General features: G+C 41.2%; 1 protein-coding gene across 2 annotated transcripts in view; it reads right to left on the bottom strand.

Moving 5' to 3' along the window:
• The window catches only part of LOC124552408 (plectin-like), a 219,495-nt gene that overhangs the window by 159,495 nt on the left and 43,484 nt on the right, over window positions 1-16,516 (bottom strand). For both annotated transcript variants that reach the window (XM_047126671.1, XM_047126672.1), the window contains exon 3: window positions 3,285-3,679. In XM_047126671.1, the coding sequence (XP_046982627.1) occupies window positions 3,285-3,679 (395 nt within the window). The remainder of the gene's footprint in view (window positions 1-3,284; window positions 3,680-16,516) is intronic.

Raw genomic sequence — 16,516 nt, 5'->3', positions numbered from 1 at the left:
ATGCAAAAACCAAATTTTATTATATACATTTTAAAGACAAACTCTTAAACAACTTCCTACATAATTGCCATTCAAACTGACATACTTATAATACCATGGCACAAGTTTCTGAATACCTTCTTGGTAGAAATCTGCCACTTGCAAATTGCAACCACTGGTTTGCACCAGCATGCTGTTCAGTGTCAGTATCAAAGTGTTATATTACGAACCATACCTTCATTGCTGGGAAGAGGTGGTAGTCATTCAGCACCATATCTGGACTGTTTGGTGGATAATCAAACACCTCCCATCCAAAACCCCATAGGAGCTCTGATGTATGATTGGCCATGTGTGTTGTGAAAAAACAAAACTTTTGTGCTAAGTTTCCCCCAATGCTTGTTTTGTATCACCCACTTTCACTTAATCAGTGTCTGACAATACCTCTCTGAGGTAATCGTTGTGCCATGTTCAACAAACTCATCGAGAATCACTCTCTAAACTCAGTTTCAAAACACGGTAGCTATGATCTCTCTTGCTGACAGTATTTGCAAACACTTCCCTGGTTTCTTAGGGGAGCTTGTGTGACCCCATTCCATCAACTGCCTATTTGTTTCACAGTTGACATGCTTTACCCAAGTCTTCAATGGAAACATCCCACATCTTCTGCCAAAGAAATTCAAAGCTCTTCACGCACATTCTAGTAAAGGTTACGGTGACCTTCTTCTTCAACTGCAGGTGCCCTCTGCTTGTAGAGTTCCTTGAGTGTGGGACCACAACTAATGCATACTGCTATTAAGAAACTTTGCAGGTATAGTGACCTGCCATAAAGTCAAAATGCCAAGGAATGCTGTCAGATGGAATCATCCTTTTAGAAGACAATGTCCACCCCACTCTGCCAACTGTATGGAGGCTACACTTTAGTGATTGGTTGGGAAACAATGCAAAATCCTCCATACAAATTGAATCTTTCACCTTTGGATTTCCTCATAGTTTGTGACCAGAAGAAGAATGTGTGTGGACATCAGTTTCAGTCAGACAAAAGAAAACAAAAATGGGTGCCATTGTGGATCCATTAGCAGCTGGCCGCATTCTTCATTTATCATCTCATCTCCCAGAGGGATAAATATCTTCACATGTGTGTTGATTACTTTTGAAAGGAACCATTCCACGGCTCTGTTGTGATAGGTGTTTGGTTTTCATTTGAGTGCCCATTACATTTCCTGTTGCCATTAAGTGTTATTACAATTTATTTATTTATTTTTTATCCAAAATCAACTGATTGTAAATTTTCTTTTTTTTCCACCCAGTCTTCTGGATAAGTCAGAGTTTTACTTACAAGAGTTACATATTATTGCCTGGTATTATTATCTATGCAATTTTTTCTAAATTTAGTTGAGACGACAATGTTACATATGAAGGGCTTATTTCAATAGTGGTACAAGTCCATTACCTCCACTTTTCTGCCTATAATGCTTCTGAAATTAATGATCCAAACAAACAGAAAGAAAGGTTCATCTCTAGCAAGAAGCCATATGCTTGAATATTTCTGGTATTTCAACTGCAGATTTTTCAGCGCTCATTTAACTTTAGGACTCTGTATCTCAGAATGAACAAAAATGGACTTGTACCACTACTGAAATAAGCCCTTCATATATGGACTATATATAAAATTAACTTGCTATTGCAATACATAGATCAGGAAATTTACAGTTTGTGACACAGCCTTCAGATCTGAGATTCATGTATTTACAGTTTGTGACACAGTCTACGATCTGAGATACATATATTTTTAGAAAAAGGGTCTTCCACCAAACAAGTGTACTAAATGTAGAAACTCATCTACTGAATACACAGGATTATTTAGAAGCCATAATTTTAATTTCTTTTTTATTTCTGTAATGGGCAATTTGGAGATACTGTATTTACTCAAATCTAAGCCACACTTTTTTTCCAGTTTCTGTAATCCAAAAACCGGCCGCGGTAAGTTCTGAAAAATGTTGGTAGGTGCCGCCACAACTAACTTCTGCCATCAAATATATGTAGTGCTATACAGGCATGCTTTCGAGGCACAAAGGTAAAAACTGGCGCCAAAACCTCTGCGTCAGTAAATAAATTAAAAGAAAAGGTAGAAGAATGTAAACATTTGCCATGTATTCTTTCATGTTTGCTGCTATCTCATTTAAATCCTGTCTGCCTAATAAACTACAAAACTAGAGTGAGACAACAGCAAACCCGGAAGGATATACATATCATGTCATGTTTATATGCGTATTATTCTTATGCTGATCAGTGATATAGTCAGAAATGAAGCACAGCAACTGACTAGATTTTTAAATCTAAGATGAATCTCATTTCTGTGCAGAATATAATATACTAAAGAGGCGTCTGCAAAAATTTTCAAACGGAGAAAACGTTCAGAACACCTTCTATCATACGAAGTCTATTATTTGGTTCTTGTTGATCATTATCTAAGAAAGCAGCAGTGTAAGTAACAGCAAATAGCAGTCTCTTGCCATTGTTTCACTAATGAGACAATTTCTCTTTTTTTTTTTTATTGTAAGAGGCGGTAGCACACACAGAAGCAAGCCATGCCGCAAGCGGTGACAGGTCCTAAACACTCATTATCAAAATGCGACAAACAATGCATGACGAAGTACAATAATGCATTTTAAGCTTAGAGTGACGTAAACACCTATAACAAAGATAATGGCACTTATCAGATCAAAGCAAAATAAGCAACCGATTCAAGCCAGATGAAGCACATGAAAAAGGAAGGGTACCCGTATAAATACGGACGGAGTGCCTGACGCGTAGCAATGGGTACCTGGAAAGCTTAACTGCTAAGTTTACGACTCGAACCAAACTACTGTAGCTGTATCTTTATCCATTTGACCTAAATTGTATCTCATGTTACAATAGACCAACTTTGTTTTGATTTGGAGGTGCGGTCTAAAACTTTTCTCTCCACTTAAATTTCGAGTCTCAAATTTCAGGTGCGGCTTAGATTTGGGAAATTTTTTTTTCCTTGATTCCGAGTCTCATTTTTCAGGTGCAGCTTTGATTCAAGTGCGGCTTAGATTTGAGTAAATACAGTATGAGGATGGAAGCAATTCAGTAGTTTTATGCCTGCATAGTGAGTGCTTTTCTCACAAAGTGTTGTCCTATGAGAGATATCGTGAGATCTCTCTCTATCTCTGGTGTTGGGGTCATGTATTTCTTTATTAAGTGTTTTGTCGCTAATATGCATATTAGTACAAAGGGTATTAGTGGTGGTGGTACAAGTAGCTGCCAGTACAGTAACACACCTGTCAGCTGCAGCCCTCGTCTCCATGGTGACAAACGCCCCCGCCGCGGCCCGCGGTGCCGGTGCACTGTCCTGCGCCATGGTGAGGCGCCTCTCCAGGGTGGCGACACGCGCCTCCATCTGGCGGCGCTGCTCCTCGGCTTCCTGCAGCAGCTGCCGCAGCCGGCGCTGCTCCGCCTCCGCTTCCCGCCGGCCGCGCTCCGCGAGCTCCAACTTGCGCACCAACTGCTCCCTCTCCTCCTCACCCTCGCCCAGCTGCTGCTCCAGGTCGTGCACCTCCTCCTCCAGCCTCGCGGACTCCGTCCTGGAAGATGACAGCTCTGCCTCCGCTTTCTTCCGCGCGGCCTCCGCTGCCTCTAGCTTCTCCTGTAGCTCCTTCACTGCTACACTGGAACCCTGCGTGGCAGTAAATGTGAGTGTATCTCACTCCATACACATTTAGTATTCTAAGTTGCTGCTCAGCTACTGTTTCATAAATATGTAAGCAATGATCAAAGCACTAAAGGAGGCTGCCAGCAAATTTCGTCTAAGCATAAACGAAGCCAAGACAGAGTACCTCATTATGACGTGTGGCCATTGTCAGACTGCTGATCATCTACAATCACAGCAGGTTGCGAACCATTCCTACAAGGGAGTGCAAGAATTCAAATACCTAGGGGCACTTTTCACTGAGAACTCGTCATGTGAAGCAGAGGTAAATTTCAGAATACAAGCAGGAAACTGATCTTACCACAGCCTAGCACAACTGCTTTGGTCCAAATCTCTCTCCAGACAAATCAAGATTCGACTGTACAAAACCCTGATCCAGCCTGTTGTTCTATATGGCTGTGAGACATGGAGTATCTGGAAACAGGACTTCCATAAGCTCCTTGTTTTTGAGAGAAAAGTGCTTCGGAAGATCTTCGGTCCGGTTCTGGATGCAGATACAGGGGAATCGAGGATCAGATACAACCAAGAGCTTGAGGAACTATACCAGCAGCCCAACATAGCAGGAACTGTCAAAGCCAAACGAATGCACTGGGCCGGCCATGTGGCCCGGATAGAGGATCACAGATGGCCTCGGAAGCTCCTGGATTTCACACCTACAGGAAAGAGACAGCCAGGGAGACCCAAGAAGCATTGGAGGGATGGACTCCATGAAGATTTAAACCAAGTGTCAATAGCTGTGGACGAATGGCTGATAGCAGCAATGGACAGAATGCAGTGGAGGAGGAAACTTGTAGATGCGTGCGGTCCACTGGGCCTGATCACGTAGTAGTAGTAATATACATGAGGGCACAATGCTCTGGTGTTGCAACAATTCATAAATTCCCAAAAATCTGAGCTGTGTAGAGCTACGGGTGCTGAACTTTCACTTCATCAAATCTTAGAGCCTATCGTTAACTACTGTGATGTTACATACACAGAAAGAAAGTCACAATACCAAAAATTATTAATATATGAAATTTTCAGAATACATTTATCTAGGTAACATACACTCATGCTCATAAATTAAGGGTAATGTTGATACATGATGAGACAACACTCTGGTGGGCGGTTTGTGGGTTTAAATCACCTCGGGGTATGACCATGTGGTGCATTTGACCTGCGGTCATCACACGGTGGCACTGGCAGCAGTCCACATACACAAGGGTGTGTTGGTGCATGTCCAAGTATGGTGCAGTGAGTAAGTGTTCAGATGTTTTCAGACGTGCTAATGGTGACTGTGTGTTGAAAATGGCTCAAAGAACACATATTGATGACATTATGAGGGGTAGAATACTATGGCGACTGGAGGCTGGTCAAACACAGCAGGTCGTAGAACAATGTGTGATATCACGATTATGGCAACGATTCCAGCAGACACGAAACGTGTCCAGGCGCTACAGTACGGGACGTCCACAGTGTACATCACCACAAGAAGACCGATATCTCACCATCAGTGCCCGCAGACGGCCACGGAGTATTGCAGGTAGCCTTGCTCGGGACCTTACTGCAGCAACTGGAACAGTTGTCTCTAGACATACGGTCTTCAGACGACGGAACAGACATGGTTTATTCGCCCAGAGACCTGCAGGTGCATTCCACTGACCCCTGGTCACAGGAGAGCCCGTAAAGCCTGGTGTCAAGAACACAGTACATGGTCATTGGAACAGTCGTCCCAGGTTATGTTCACAGACGAGTCCAGGTATAGTCTGAACAGTGATTTCATCTAGTGTGAACCAGGAACCAGATACCAACCCCTTAATGTCCTTGAAAGGGACCTGTATGGAGGTAGTGGTTTTATGGCGTGAGGTGGGATTATGATAGGTGCACGTACACCCCTGCATGTCTTTGACAGAGGAACTGTAACAGGTCAGGTATATCAGGACATCATTTTGCACCAGTATGTCTGCCTTTTCAGGGGTGCAGTGGGTCCCACCTTCCTCCTTACAGATGAAAACTCATGGCGCCAGTGAGCTGCCATCATGGAGGAGTACCTTGAAACAGAAGATATCAGGCAAATGGAGTGGCCTGCCTGTTCTCCAGACCTAAACTCCATCGAGCATGTCTGGGATGCTCTCGGTCGATGTATCACTGCATGTCTTCAAACCCCTACAACACTTCAGGAGCTCTGACAGGCACTGGTGCAAGAATGGGAGGCTATACCCCACCAGCTGCTCGACCACCTGATCAAGAGTATGAGACAGCACAACCATACAGTGAACTAGAACTGGTATGTGCACTAGGATGGTCTTCCTTCATACAGGGCCTAGCAAGTGACAGCATTCAGACAATTGAAGAAAGCAGGGTGGACAAATTTGCTTAGGTGGCACACTGCAAGAGGAAAGCATGTTTTAACCATCGAAGAAAAGGGTCACTTCCCAAGAATAGTTTGTAAGGAATTCGAACACTGAATGTTATAACTGTGGACAGAGGGGTCACATGGCTAGAGATGGTGAGAAGTCAAAGAGGAGCACAAGAGTACATTGACTAGCGACACCCATGAAGGTGCAAGAAGATAAGAGCTTCCAGAACTTTTGTCATCACTGTGATAAACAAGGACACATTGACATTGAATGTAAAAAGATAACGATTTGTGAAAATTGCAAAAGGCACAAGCATCAAACACAGGATTGTAAAACACATAACACATTAGAACCCAATGCAATGAGAATTTAGGGACTGTACCAACAAGTAATAAGGGAAACTAATGGTTTGAATAAGCAGTCACACATTACCATGACAAAATGGCCAAAAGTTAGAGCCACTGACTGTGAAGCATGAAACGAAATTATGATGGCATATTACTAGGAATTAGGAAGGCAAATCATAACATGTAAGCTTTCACGGCCGGCATCTTCATTAATTAAAACTTCTGTGCTGAATTGCCGTGGTCCATATATAAAACTTCTTCTCCCTCCTGACATTTTGTTGCCTACTGCAGGCAACATCTTCTGAGGTGAGTTGCCGACTCACCTTGGAAGATGTTGCCTATAGTAGGCAACGAAACGTCAGGAAAGAGAAGAAGTTTTATATATGGACCATGGCAATTCAGCCTGGAAGTTTTAATTAATGAATTAGGAAGGCAGTTAAGTTATTAATAGATACCAGAGCACATACAAGACCTATAAAGGAAGAGAGACTCACAAAAGGAGCCTTAAATAGCAGGAAAGATGTTGATAGATTGAAAAGTACAGTGGGCTGTTAGGATCTATAGATCTGCTTTTATTAATAGAAGGGAAAGTGCCAGTGAAGTGCGAGTTCCAAGTCATATGAAAAAGGTTGAATATTCCTTAGGCAGTCTAGTAGGATGTGAATTCTTGAGGAAGCAAAAGATTTTGATTAATTATGGAGGCAGGGCAATTAGTATACATGGTCAAAATATCCCACTGCTGACACTGGCAGAGACAGAAGTAACACTTCAAATTTCTATGAAATCTATGGGCAGGTAACAATCACAGTTAATGGAAAACAAATTAAAAGATAACTCATAAAATTGATACATAATCAAAGAAGACAAGCTTTGTGGCAGTCTGTGAGTCAGACTGCAAAGAAGGTGGAAATGAACAGTTTTGGTAGATGTCTAAAAGAATCTATGAATAAAAAGGTAAGTCACACATGTGAGGGAAATACGACAAAACAGCGTACATCACAAAGAGGTGAAGTAAAAAATAAGCTATGCAAATCAAAGGTAAGTTGTGAGACAAAAAGTGATGAGTTATCTTTAAGGTAAGGTAGTGCGGGGCCAGAAAGTGACATGAGAATCGGCCCTAATGAAGAAAAAAAATTAAAGGATATGCATAGAAACAAGATCAAATTCCTGTAATGAAAAATAAGTTACTACTGCCAAACAGGAAGTAATGACAGGTATGTATTCTCAGCATACTGAATATGAATGAGACAGGGTATGATCTCAGAGCTACATAAGTATTAGGGGTACCAATAGAGAAAGTGACATCAATGCAGACAGTATCAAATGGTTTGGGCCTGAACAGAAATTGTATCACCCAGGTTAGAGAAGCAGCCAATCTGATCATTTGAACAAAAAGGATCAACACAAGTTGGACAAACTTTATATCGCATACTGCAACTTTTTTTTTTTTATTTATTTAAAAGGTGACAAATGGTGGTATTACAGGAGCAAATCAATGAAACCATTAATAAGAGAAAAAAAGATGCCAGTATGAAATACAGATTCACAACCAACTATAGAAAACTGGTCAAAATTTCAGTCGGGGAAGCCTTTTCCATTTCCATGAGAATTGAGATATTGGACGTTTTGGATTTAATCAATGGGTACTATCAGAGTTTGACAGATCCAACAGACAGAGAAAAGAAAGGGCATAGTGCAAATTGTCAGCACTATGAGTATAAAAGGCTGCCAAAGAATGCACATTCCAGAAACTAATGAATGTAGCCGTGGAAGGATTGCACGTGTTTAGCGTATTTGGATGACATAATCTGCTACAGAGGTTCATCAATGGAACATAATGAAAAGCTGCAGCAAATGTTGGATGTTTTAAAGGCACATAGGTTAAAGTTACAACCAGATAAGTCTGAATTACTGAGAAAGGAAGTAATATTTTTATCATATGAAACACCGGATGAAGGTGTAGAGCAAGACAAGTGTTAAGTGGAACAGGTAGAATACTTCTCAGTTCTGCAATACGCAAAGGAATTAAGAAGAGTATATGGGGCTGGGGTGGACATTACCATCAGTTCATTCCAAAGTTCAGTAAAATTGCAAATCCATTGCGTAAAACTGCAGAAGACCAAAGTGCCATATGAATGGAAAGATCAACAACAAGAAGCATCTGAAAAATTGAGTGAGAGATTAGTAAATCGTCATATATTGAACTCCCAAGATTTTGAGAAATTGTTTATAGTAACAACACGCACAATTGAAGAGGTGTTGGAAACAGTTCTGTGACAAACGAAGATAGGTGCCAATTTACCAATCACCTAAGCTTCAAGGTCACTGATACGGTTGAAAGGAACTATTCTCCAGCTGAGCTAGAATGCTTAGCAATCGTGTGGACAACAAAGCAGTTCAGGCAATGTGCCTATGAGAGGCATTTCCCCTTAATAACAGATCATAAGTCATTGATGTGGACTTGTACTAAAATGGAAGTTGAAACTAGAAGAGTATTCTTCTGGCATTGTGTGGAAACCAAGAAAACTCAGTACAAATGCAGGTGCATTAAATTGAATGCAGTCTGATGATATATATGATATAATTAAACATACAGGCCTTATACAATGAAGACTCAAAGAAACTGATACAGCTGCCTAATATTGTGTAGAGCCCCCGCGAGCATGCAGATGTGCCACAACATGATGTGCCAAGAACTCGACTAATGTCTGAAGTAGTGCTGCAGGGAATTGACACTACGAATTCTGCAAGGCTGTCCACAAATTCATAAGAGTATGAGGGATGGAGATCTCTCCTGAACAGCATGTTGCAAGGCATCCCTGATATGCTCAATAACATTCATGTCTGATGAGTTTGGTGGCCAGTGGAACTATTTAAACTTAGAAAGTTTCCTGGGGCCATGCTGTAGCAATCCTTGACATGTGAGGTGTTGCTTTGTCCTACTGGAATTGCCCAAGTCCATTGGAATGCACAAAGGACATGACTGGATGAAGGTGATCAGGCAGGATGCTCACGTGCATGTCACCTGTCACAGTCATATCTAGACGTATCAGGCGTCTCATATCACTACAATTGCACATGCCTCACACCATTACAGAGCCTCCACCAGCTTGAACAGTCCCCTGCTAACATGCAGGGTCCACATATTCATGAAGTTCTCTCCATACCCGTACATGACCATCTGCTCGATACAATTTGAAATGAAACTCATCCGACCAGGCAACATGTTTCCAGTCATCAACAGTCCAGCTGTCAGTGTTGATGGGCCAGGCAAGGAATAAAGCATTCAACAGGGGTACATGAGTGGGCCTGTGGCTCCAAAAGCCCATATCAATGATGTTTTGTTGAATGATTCACACGCTGATACTTGCTGATGGCCTGGCTTTGCAATCTGCAGGTTCTGTCACACTGAACACTTCTCTTCAATTGTCTTTGGTCCCATTCTTGAAGGATGTTTTTCCGGCCACAGCAATGTTGGAGAGTTGATGTTTTACTGGTTTACTTATATTTACGGTACACTTGTGAAATGGTCATATGGGAAAATCCCCACTTCGTCGCTACCTCGGAGATGCTGTGTACCATCATTCATGTGCAGTCTAAAACACAATGTTCAAACTCATTTAAATCTTCATAACCTGCCATTTTAGCAACAGTAACTGATCTAACAACTGAGCCAGACACTTCTTGTATTATATAGGCGTTGCTGACAGCAGCACTGTATTCTTCCTGTTTACTTGTCTCTGTACGTGAATACACATGCCTATATCAGTTTCTTTTGCACTTCAGTGCAAGAGTGGTTAGGTAAATGAAAAACAAGAGGAAGGAAATGAGGAATTTGGCACAGAGGGAAAGGACAGAATTATGAAGGAAATGCACTACAACCCATTGCATCAAGGGATGCACAGAACCTCAGACTGAAAAGAGAATTATAAGCACCAGAAAGCATGAAAAGAGAGGTAGAAGAAAAGATTAGGAAGTGCAACAGGGGCCAAACAAATTCCATCCAGAGCAGAATAAAGGCACCTCTAGTAATTACAGACAGAATAATGGCAGTATTCAAGAAATGTAACATAGGAATCATAGGGCCATTAGATAAAACAACAAGTGGCAATTGATACATCCTGATATTCCAAGATGACCTGAGTAAGTTCACACTAGCAGTGCCCATCAAGAGACCGAACACTGGAACAGTGGGACAGGAATTTGTAAGAGAAATTGTGTTAAGGTGCAGAATTCTATCAGTGCTATTGACAAACCAGGTGTCAAATTTTTAACGTAAAGTGTTCAATGAAGTATGCAAATTATTAAGGTTCTGGAGGTCCAGATACAGTGTTTCACCCACAGATGTAAGGGGCACTCGAGAGAACTTACAAGACACCAGTGGAATATTTGTGACACTTCATAAGAGAGGACCATAGTAACTGTGATCTGTGAGTACCATATCATATTTTACTTTTTAATACAATAGCCACATATTAGCACTGAGGACACACCTTTCGAGTTAGTGTTTAGGAGAAAAGTGAACAAGGAAAACAAAGTTTGGTATAATTATGATAAATAAGTATATCAGTTGCACACTAGAATGCAAGAAGCATACCAAGTAACACAAGAAAAGGAAAACAAGGGCTAAAAGAAATCAGTAAGACTCATTATGACATGATGGAGAATCCAAAAATATTTAGGATAGGAGATAAATTTCTTTTGTATGATGAGATTGTAAGGAGGGGTGTTCCTAAGAAGATACATGCATAATGCCAAAGACCATATGAAGTGATTGCAGTAGATCTACCAAATGTGACAATAAAGATGCCTAGGAATAAGCAGATGAAAGTTAATGCAAATCAGTTGAAGCTCTATTATTAAACGTAAATTACATATGAGGGGAGAGAGCAGTACAGAAAATTGTGATGTATATGAACCTGAGAATGTTTGACAAGAAATTTTATAGTTTTTATCGTTGACAGTTTAGGTGATCTTCTCAAAAGTAATTAGGTAATGTAGCATGATGGTCGCCCAGCCCATAGTGCACGTGATCACATGCAGGAATTGAACTCTAGATTTCCAGAAAGATGGTTAGGACACCTTGGTCCTCAGGAATGGATTGCACTGTTGCCCAATTTACCATCAGTGGATTTCTTTTTGTGGGACTATCGAAGGAATCATATTTATCTCACTGAACTCACAAACTCCTATCACTTCAAACAGTGCAGTGAGGAAGCTTGTCAGTCAGTGACGCCAGCAAATTTATGTACAACATGTTACAGCCACACATAAAACTTTCATTGTTTCTAGCTCCTAACTATAACTGATAGAAATTTGATTTAAATTTATTTGTACATGGTTGTTTTAAATATTAGCACTGATCAACAAAGACTGAGACTGATTTTTGCCTGTAGCCGTGATAGTTTCCTATCTGTCCCATGAATGACTGAAAAGAGCAAATTCTTATGCATAATGTCCAAAGGTGGCAGCACTCTTGTATTGGTAGATTGGTAGTAATGCCCTATCCTGTAGACACTCATTACATTTTACATACCAAACAATGGAGGTGATGCGAGAGGAGCAGTATGGTGCAATACCATTCTGTAGTTGTTTAAATCAAACTTACAAGACTTGCAAAAAGCTGCATCAAGAATATGGTGAAGATGCACTACCTTGTGCAACAGAGTTAGGTTGTTGGAGGACGTCAAAGAAGGCCAGATAGTTTGTTTTAGGCAAGGTGGGCCTGGTGTTTTGGCTTCTGCTGTAACTGAGGTCAACAGCAACACAGCTGCTGTGATTGTCTGTGAGAATCAGTGGACAGCATTACATAACACAGGGAAGAGATGCAATTATGCACGATCATCAGCATACGACCCATGTTTGTGTCCAATGGGTGCCATGTCTGTTGAGTCCTGAAGAAAAGGCTATGTGCATAGAGACAAGTTGTGAGGTGCTGCGTCTCTCTGCTGATAGAGCAGATGCATTTCTGGAATTGATTATCACTGGTGATGTGTCATGGTGGCATCATTATTATCCTGAAAGAAAACTGAGAACTCTGAAGCAGTGCTCAAGAAAAGTGAGGTGATTCTCAAGTACCTGACAGCACCGTGTGTTCGAGGACTGGTAGAGACACCACAAAAAGTTCATTTAAATAGGACAGGAGTACTTTAAAAAGATCATGCAAACAATGAAATGGTGTAATAAACATCTTTGAAAAAAATCTGTGTCAGTCTTTGCTGATCAGCCTTCATACCTCAACTACATGATAAAAGAAAATAATGTTCTGTTACTAACAAATATAACTTGTTGCTGTAACTCTCAAAAATAACTAAATAAATCATGTTCATAACTATGCAGAAAGAGAAATATTTCTTACTTTTACCTACCTAAATAAATATTCCTTTAACTTATTATTTAGTAAGTTACAGAGAAACACATGTTACCTGAAACACCAGGAGTATGTCACTTGTACATCTTGCACTGGATTTTATGAGTATAGTAAGAAATTCAGAGTTGAAATATGAGTCAATGAAGCAGATTCCACAGTAACCACTCTGTTCTGAGAAAGCTCAGACTCTAGACGAAGGCATTAGCCCTATAAATTAGGAAACTAGAGAAGCAATACATGTTAATGGGATGTGTCTGTCCCTTAGTTTGCAGATGACATTCTACTGCTTGTCTCCAGTGGACAGAAACATCAACAAAGAATGGAAGAACTTAATAGAACAAACATTGGAAGTTGCCTTTAAAATCAATAATAATAGGACTAAATTCATCGAGCAATGAACCTAACCAAAACAGGAGTTTTGGGATGTGGTATGTTTATCAGAATATTATTGTGATGCCACACAGACAGCTTCCCAGTAATTGTTTGTATTCCTAATGCGCCATGGCTTCATATTTACTTCCTCAATGGTGGGAAGCTGTGAAGCTGGAAGCGTATAGTCATCACCTCTGTAGAAGTTATTTTTGTCCTACGAAGTCTCAACTCCTTCTTGGAATTTCTTTGTAAAAATGTTGCCTTCCTTGGCTAGTACTCATACACTGATGAAATTTATATCTTGGGTGCAGATCTGCTGATGTTCCCTTACTGCAGATTTCACACTTTGCTATAGCCATATGTGGCATTTATGTTCTTTAATACACTCTTTTACTGTTCTTTCAGTTTTGTCCACATATACTTTGGCACAGACACACATCATTTCATAGACTGTCACAGTGTGTAGTTGATCAGGTACGTATGTTTAGCATCAGATAAAGTCTTTCATTTGATTCTGACTGAAAAATGTGGTCAATAACTCCAGAAAAAAAACAGTAAACTAACACAGTGAGAAGGGAGTTTTCCATATGTCCTATTAGCATAACGAATAATATTTCATTTGAAATCCCTATCTATGGGTAAGCCATCACAGTCATTGCCATTCAGTGTGCCCTACCAAGCTATTATTGACACAGATAAGGAGGGCCCAATAAAACAGGCTGCTCAGCACTGCTTGCTTTTGGGCTATATGGCATTGCAAAATGTCACCTAAATATATTTTTCGGCTTTCTAGCTAGAGTAGTGTCAGATCTTCTACAGACCAATACATCTAGGAATGGTAACCAACCTCATGCTCTACCTTCAAGATGATGTTCATTTTGGGATATTTTCATTTCAGAAATTTGGCATCTACAAAGCTCTTCTGTACTGTGTGGCCATATAACACACCCACATAGGGATGCCAGCAAGAAGCCTTCAGTGGTGCATTACTTAACACAGAATGTCTCATGAAAGATGCCTGGGAGGGGTCCATGGGTTGTTCAACTCGGCCATCACCACCACATCCCACCATCCCTACATCCAACGGTTGCCGCCAACCCTACTCTTGGACATTAATATCCTGGTAGTCAGCTGCACACACGCTTCCACTGAGTTAAGCATAAACAATGCTGCCATCTGATTAACTGAAGCTTACCATTATTTACAGTAGGTGCTCAAAATGATGTTCCTCTTTGGTAAGAGCAACCTGACATCTCCTGAACACATTAGCAAACACTTGAGGACTTTTGGCTGTCAAAATCTTCACTGCAGTCAATTCAAGGGAGAACTTCCATCCCCATTTGGTGCACCAACGCAGCACATCTGCCCCTGTCTGTTGTGATCAGATTCAGCTTGCAGTAGTGTTGTCAGGGTAGATGAGAACATGCTCGTTACACCCAGGGATTTTTGATTAACTAGTATTGCACCATTGAAGATTGCTCCTGCCATTGTTTATCCCAGGTTTCTTGCATTTCAAAGTTACTGCTGTGCAGGCTGATTGCTGTGCGCTATGATGCTTTTCTGGACCACAGTCGCTACGATTCTGATGAAATTTCTAAATGAATTGGTAAGTCTAGCTTGTTTCTTATTCTTGTCCACACATTCAGCAATGGCTATGATCTTCTTATGGATAGTGGTGGAATATGACTTAAGTACCAGGAGCCCATGTGTGGCAGCCAGCGTGTGTTTGTAGGGTGAATACACCCTGTGATGAGACTCATTGATAATGAATGTCATTCAATATTTTCAGGTTCCGGACCCTCCTTACAAATCAGTATCTCTCTAAAATGTATAATCTGAATAAAAGTCAACAACAATTAATAAAATATGTATTTTTGAAATTTTTTGTTATTGTTCTACACTACTGGCCATTAAAATTGCTACACCACAAAGTTGACATGCTACAGATGCGAAATTTAACCGATGGGAAGAAGATGCTGTGATATGGAAATTATTAGCTTTTCAGAGCATTCACACAAGGTTGGCGCCGGTGGCGACACCTACAATGTGGTGACACGAGGAGTTTCCAACCGATTTCTCATACACAAACAGCAGTTGATCAGCATTATCTGGTGAAACGTTGTTGTGATGCCTCGTGTAAGGAGGAGAAATGCGTACCATCACACTTCCGACTTTGATAAAGGTCAGATTGTAGCCTATTGAGATTGTGGTTTATTGTATCGTGACATTGCTGCTCGCTTTGGTCAAGATCCAATGACTGTTAGAAGAATATGGAATCGGTGGGTTCAGGAGGGTAATACAGAACACCGTGCTGGATCCCAATGGCCTCGTATCACTAGCAGTCGAGATGACAGGCATCTTATTCACATGGCTGTAACGGATCGTGCAGCCACATCTTGATCCCTGAGTCAACTGCACGAACAGTTCAACGACGTTTGCAGCAGCATGGACTATCAGCTCGGAGACCGTGGCTGCGGTTACCCTTGATGCTGCATCAGAGACAGGAGTGCCTACCATGGTGTGCTCAACGATGAACCTGGGTGCACAAATGGCAAAACGTCATTTTTTTGGATGAATGCAGGTTCTGTTTACAGCATCATGATGGTCGCATCCGTGTTGGGCGACAACGTGGTGAACGCACATTGGAAGTGTGTATTTGTCATCACCATACTGGCGTATCACCCAATGTGATGGTATGGGGTGCCAATGGTTACAAGTCTCGGTCACCTCTTGTTTGCATTGTTGGTACTTTGAACAAGTGGACGATACATTTCAGATGTGTTATGACCCGTGGCTCTACCCTTCATTCGATGCCAGCGAAACCCTACATTTCAGCAGCATAATGCATGACCGCATGTTGCAGGTCCTGTACAGGCCTTTCTGCATACAGAAAATGTTCGACTGCTGCCCTGGCCAGCACATTCTCCAGATCTCTCACAATTTAAAATGTCTGATCATGGTGGCCGAGCAACTGTCTCATCACAATACGTCAGTCACTACTCTTGATGAACTGTGGTATCATGATGAAGCTATATGGGCAGCTGTACCTGTACACGCCATCCAAGCTCTGTCTGACTCAATGCCCAGGCATATCAAGGCCATTATTACGGCCAGAGGTGGTTGTTCTGGGTACTGATTTCTCAGGATCTATGCACTCAAACTGCGTGAAAATGTAATCACATGTCAGTTCTAGAATAATATATTTGTCCAATGAATACCCATTTATCATCTGCATTTCTTCTTGGTGTAGCAATTTTAATGGCCAGTAGTGTAAATTACTGCCCCCCCCCCCCCTCCCTTGCTAGTACATGTTACTGAAAGTACATTGGTACTGTTAAGAGTGTGCTAAAAGGTAATTTCAGGTTTTTGGCCCTGC

Source organism: Schistocerca americana, chromosome 10 (genome assembly GCF_021461395.2).
Source record: "Schistocerca americana isolate TAMUIC-IGC-003095 chromosome 10, iqSchAmer2.1, whole genome shotgun sequence".
In the NCBI taxonomy this organism is placed as follows: Eukaryota; Metazoa; Arthropoda; class Insecta; order Orthoptera; family Acrididae; genus Schistocerca; species Schistocerca americana.
This window is presented reverse-complemented; position numbering and strand designations above follow the sequence as displayed.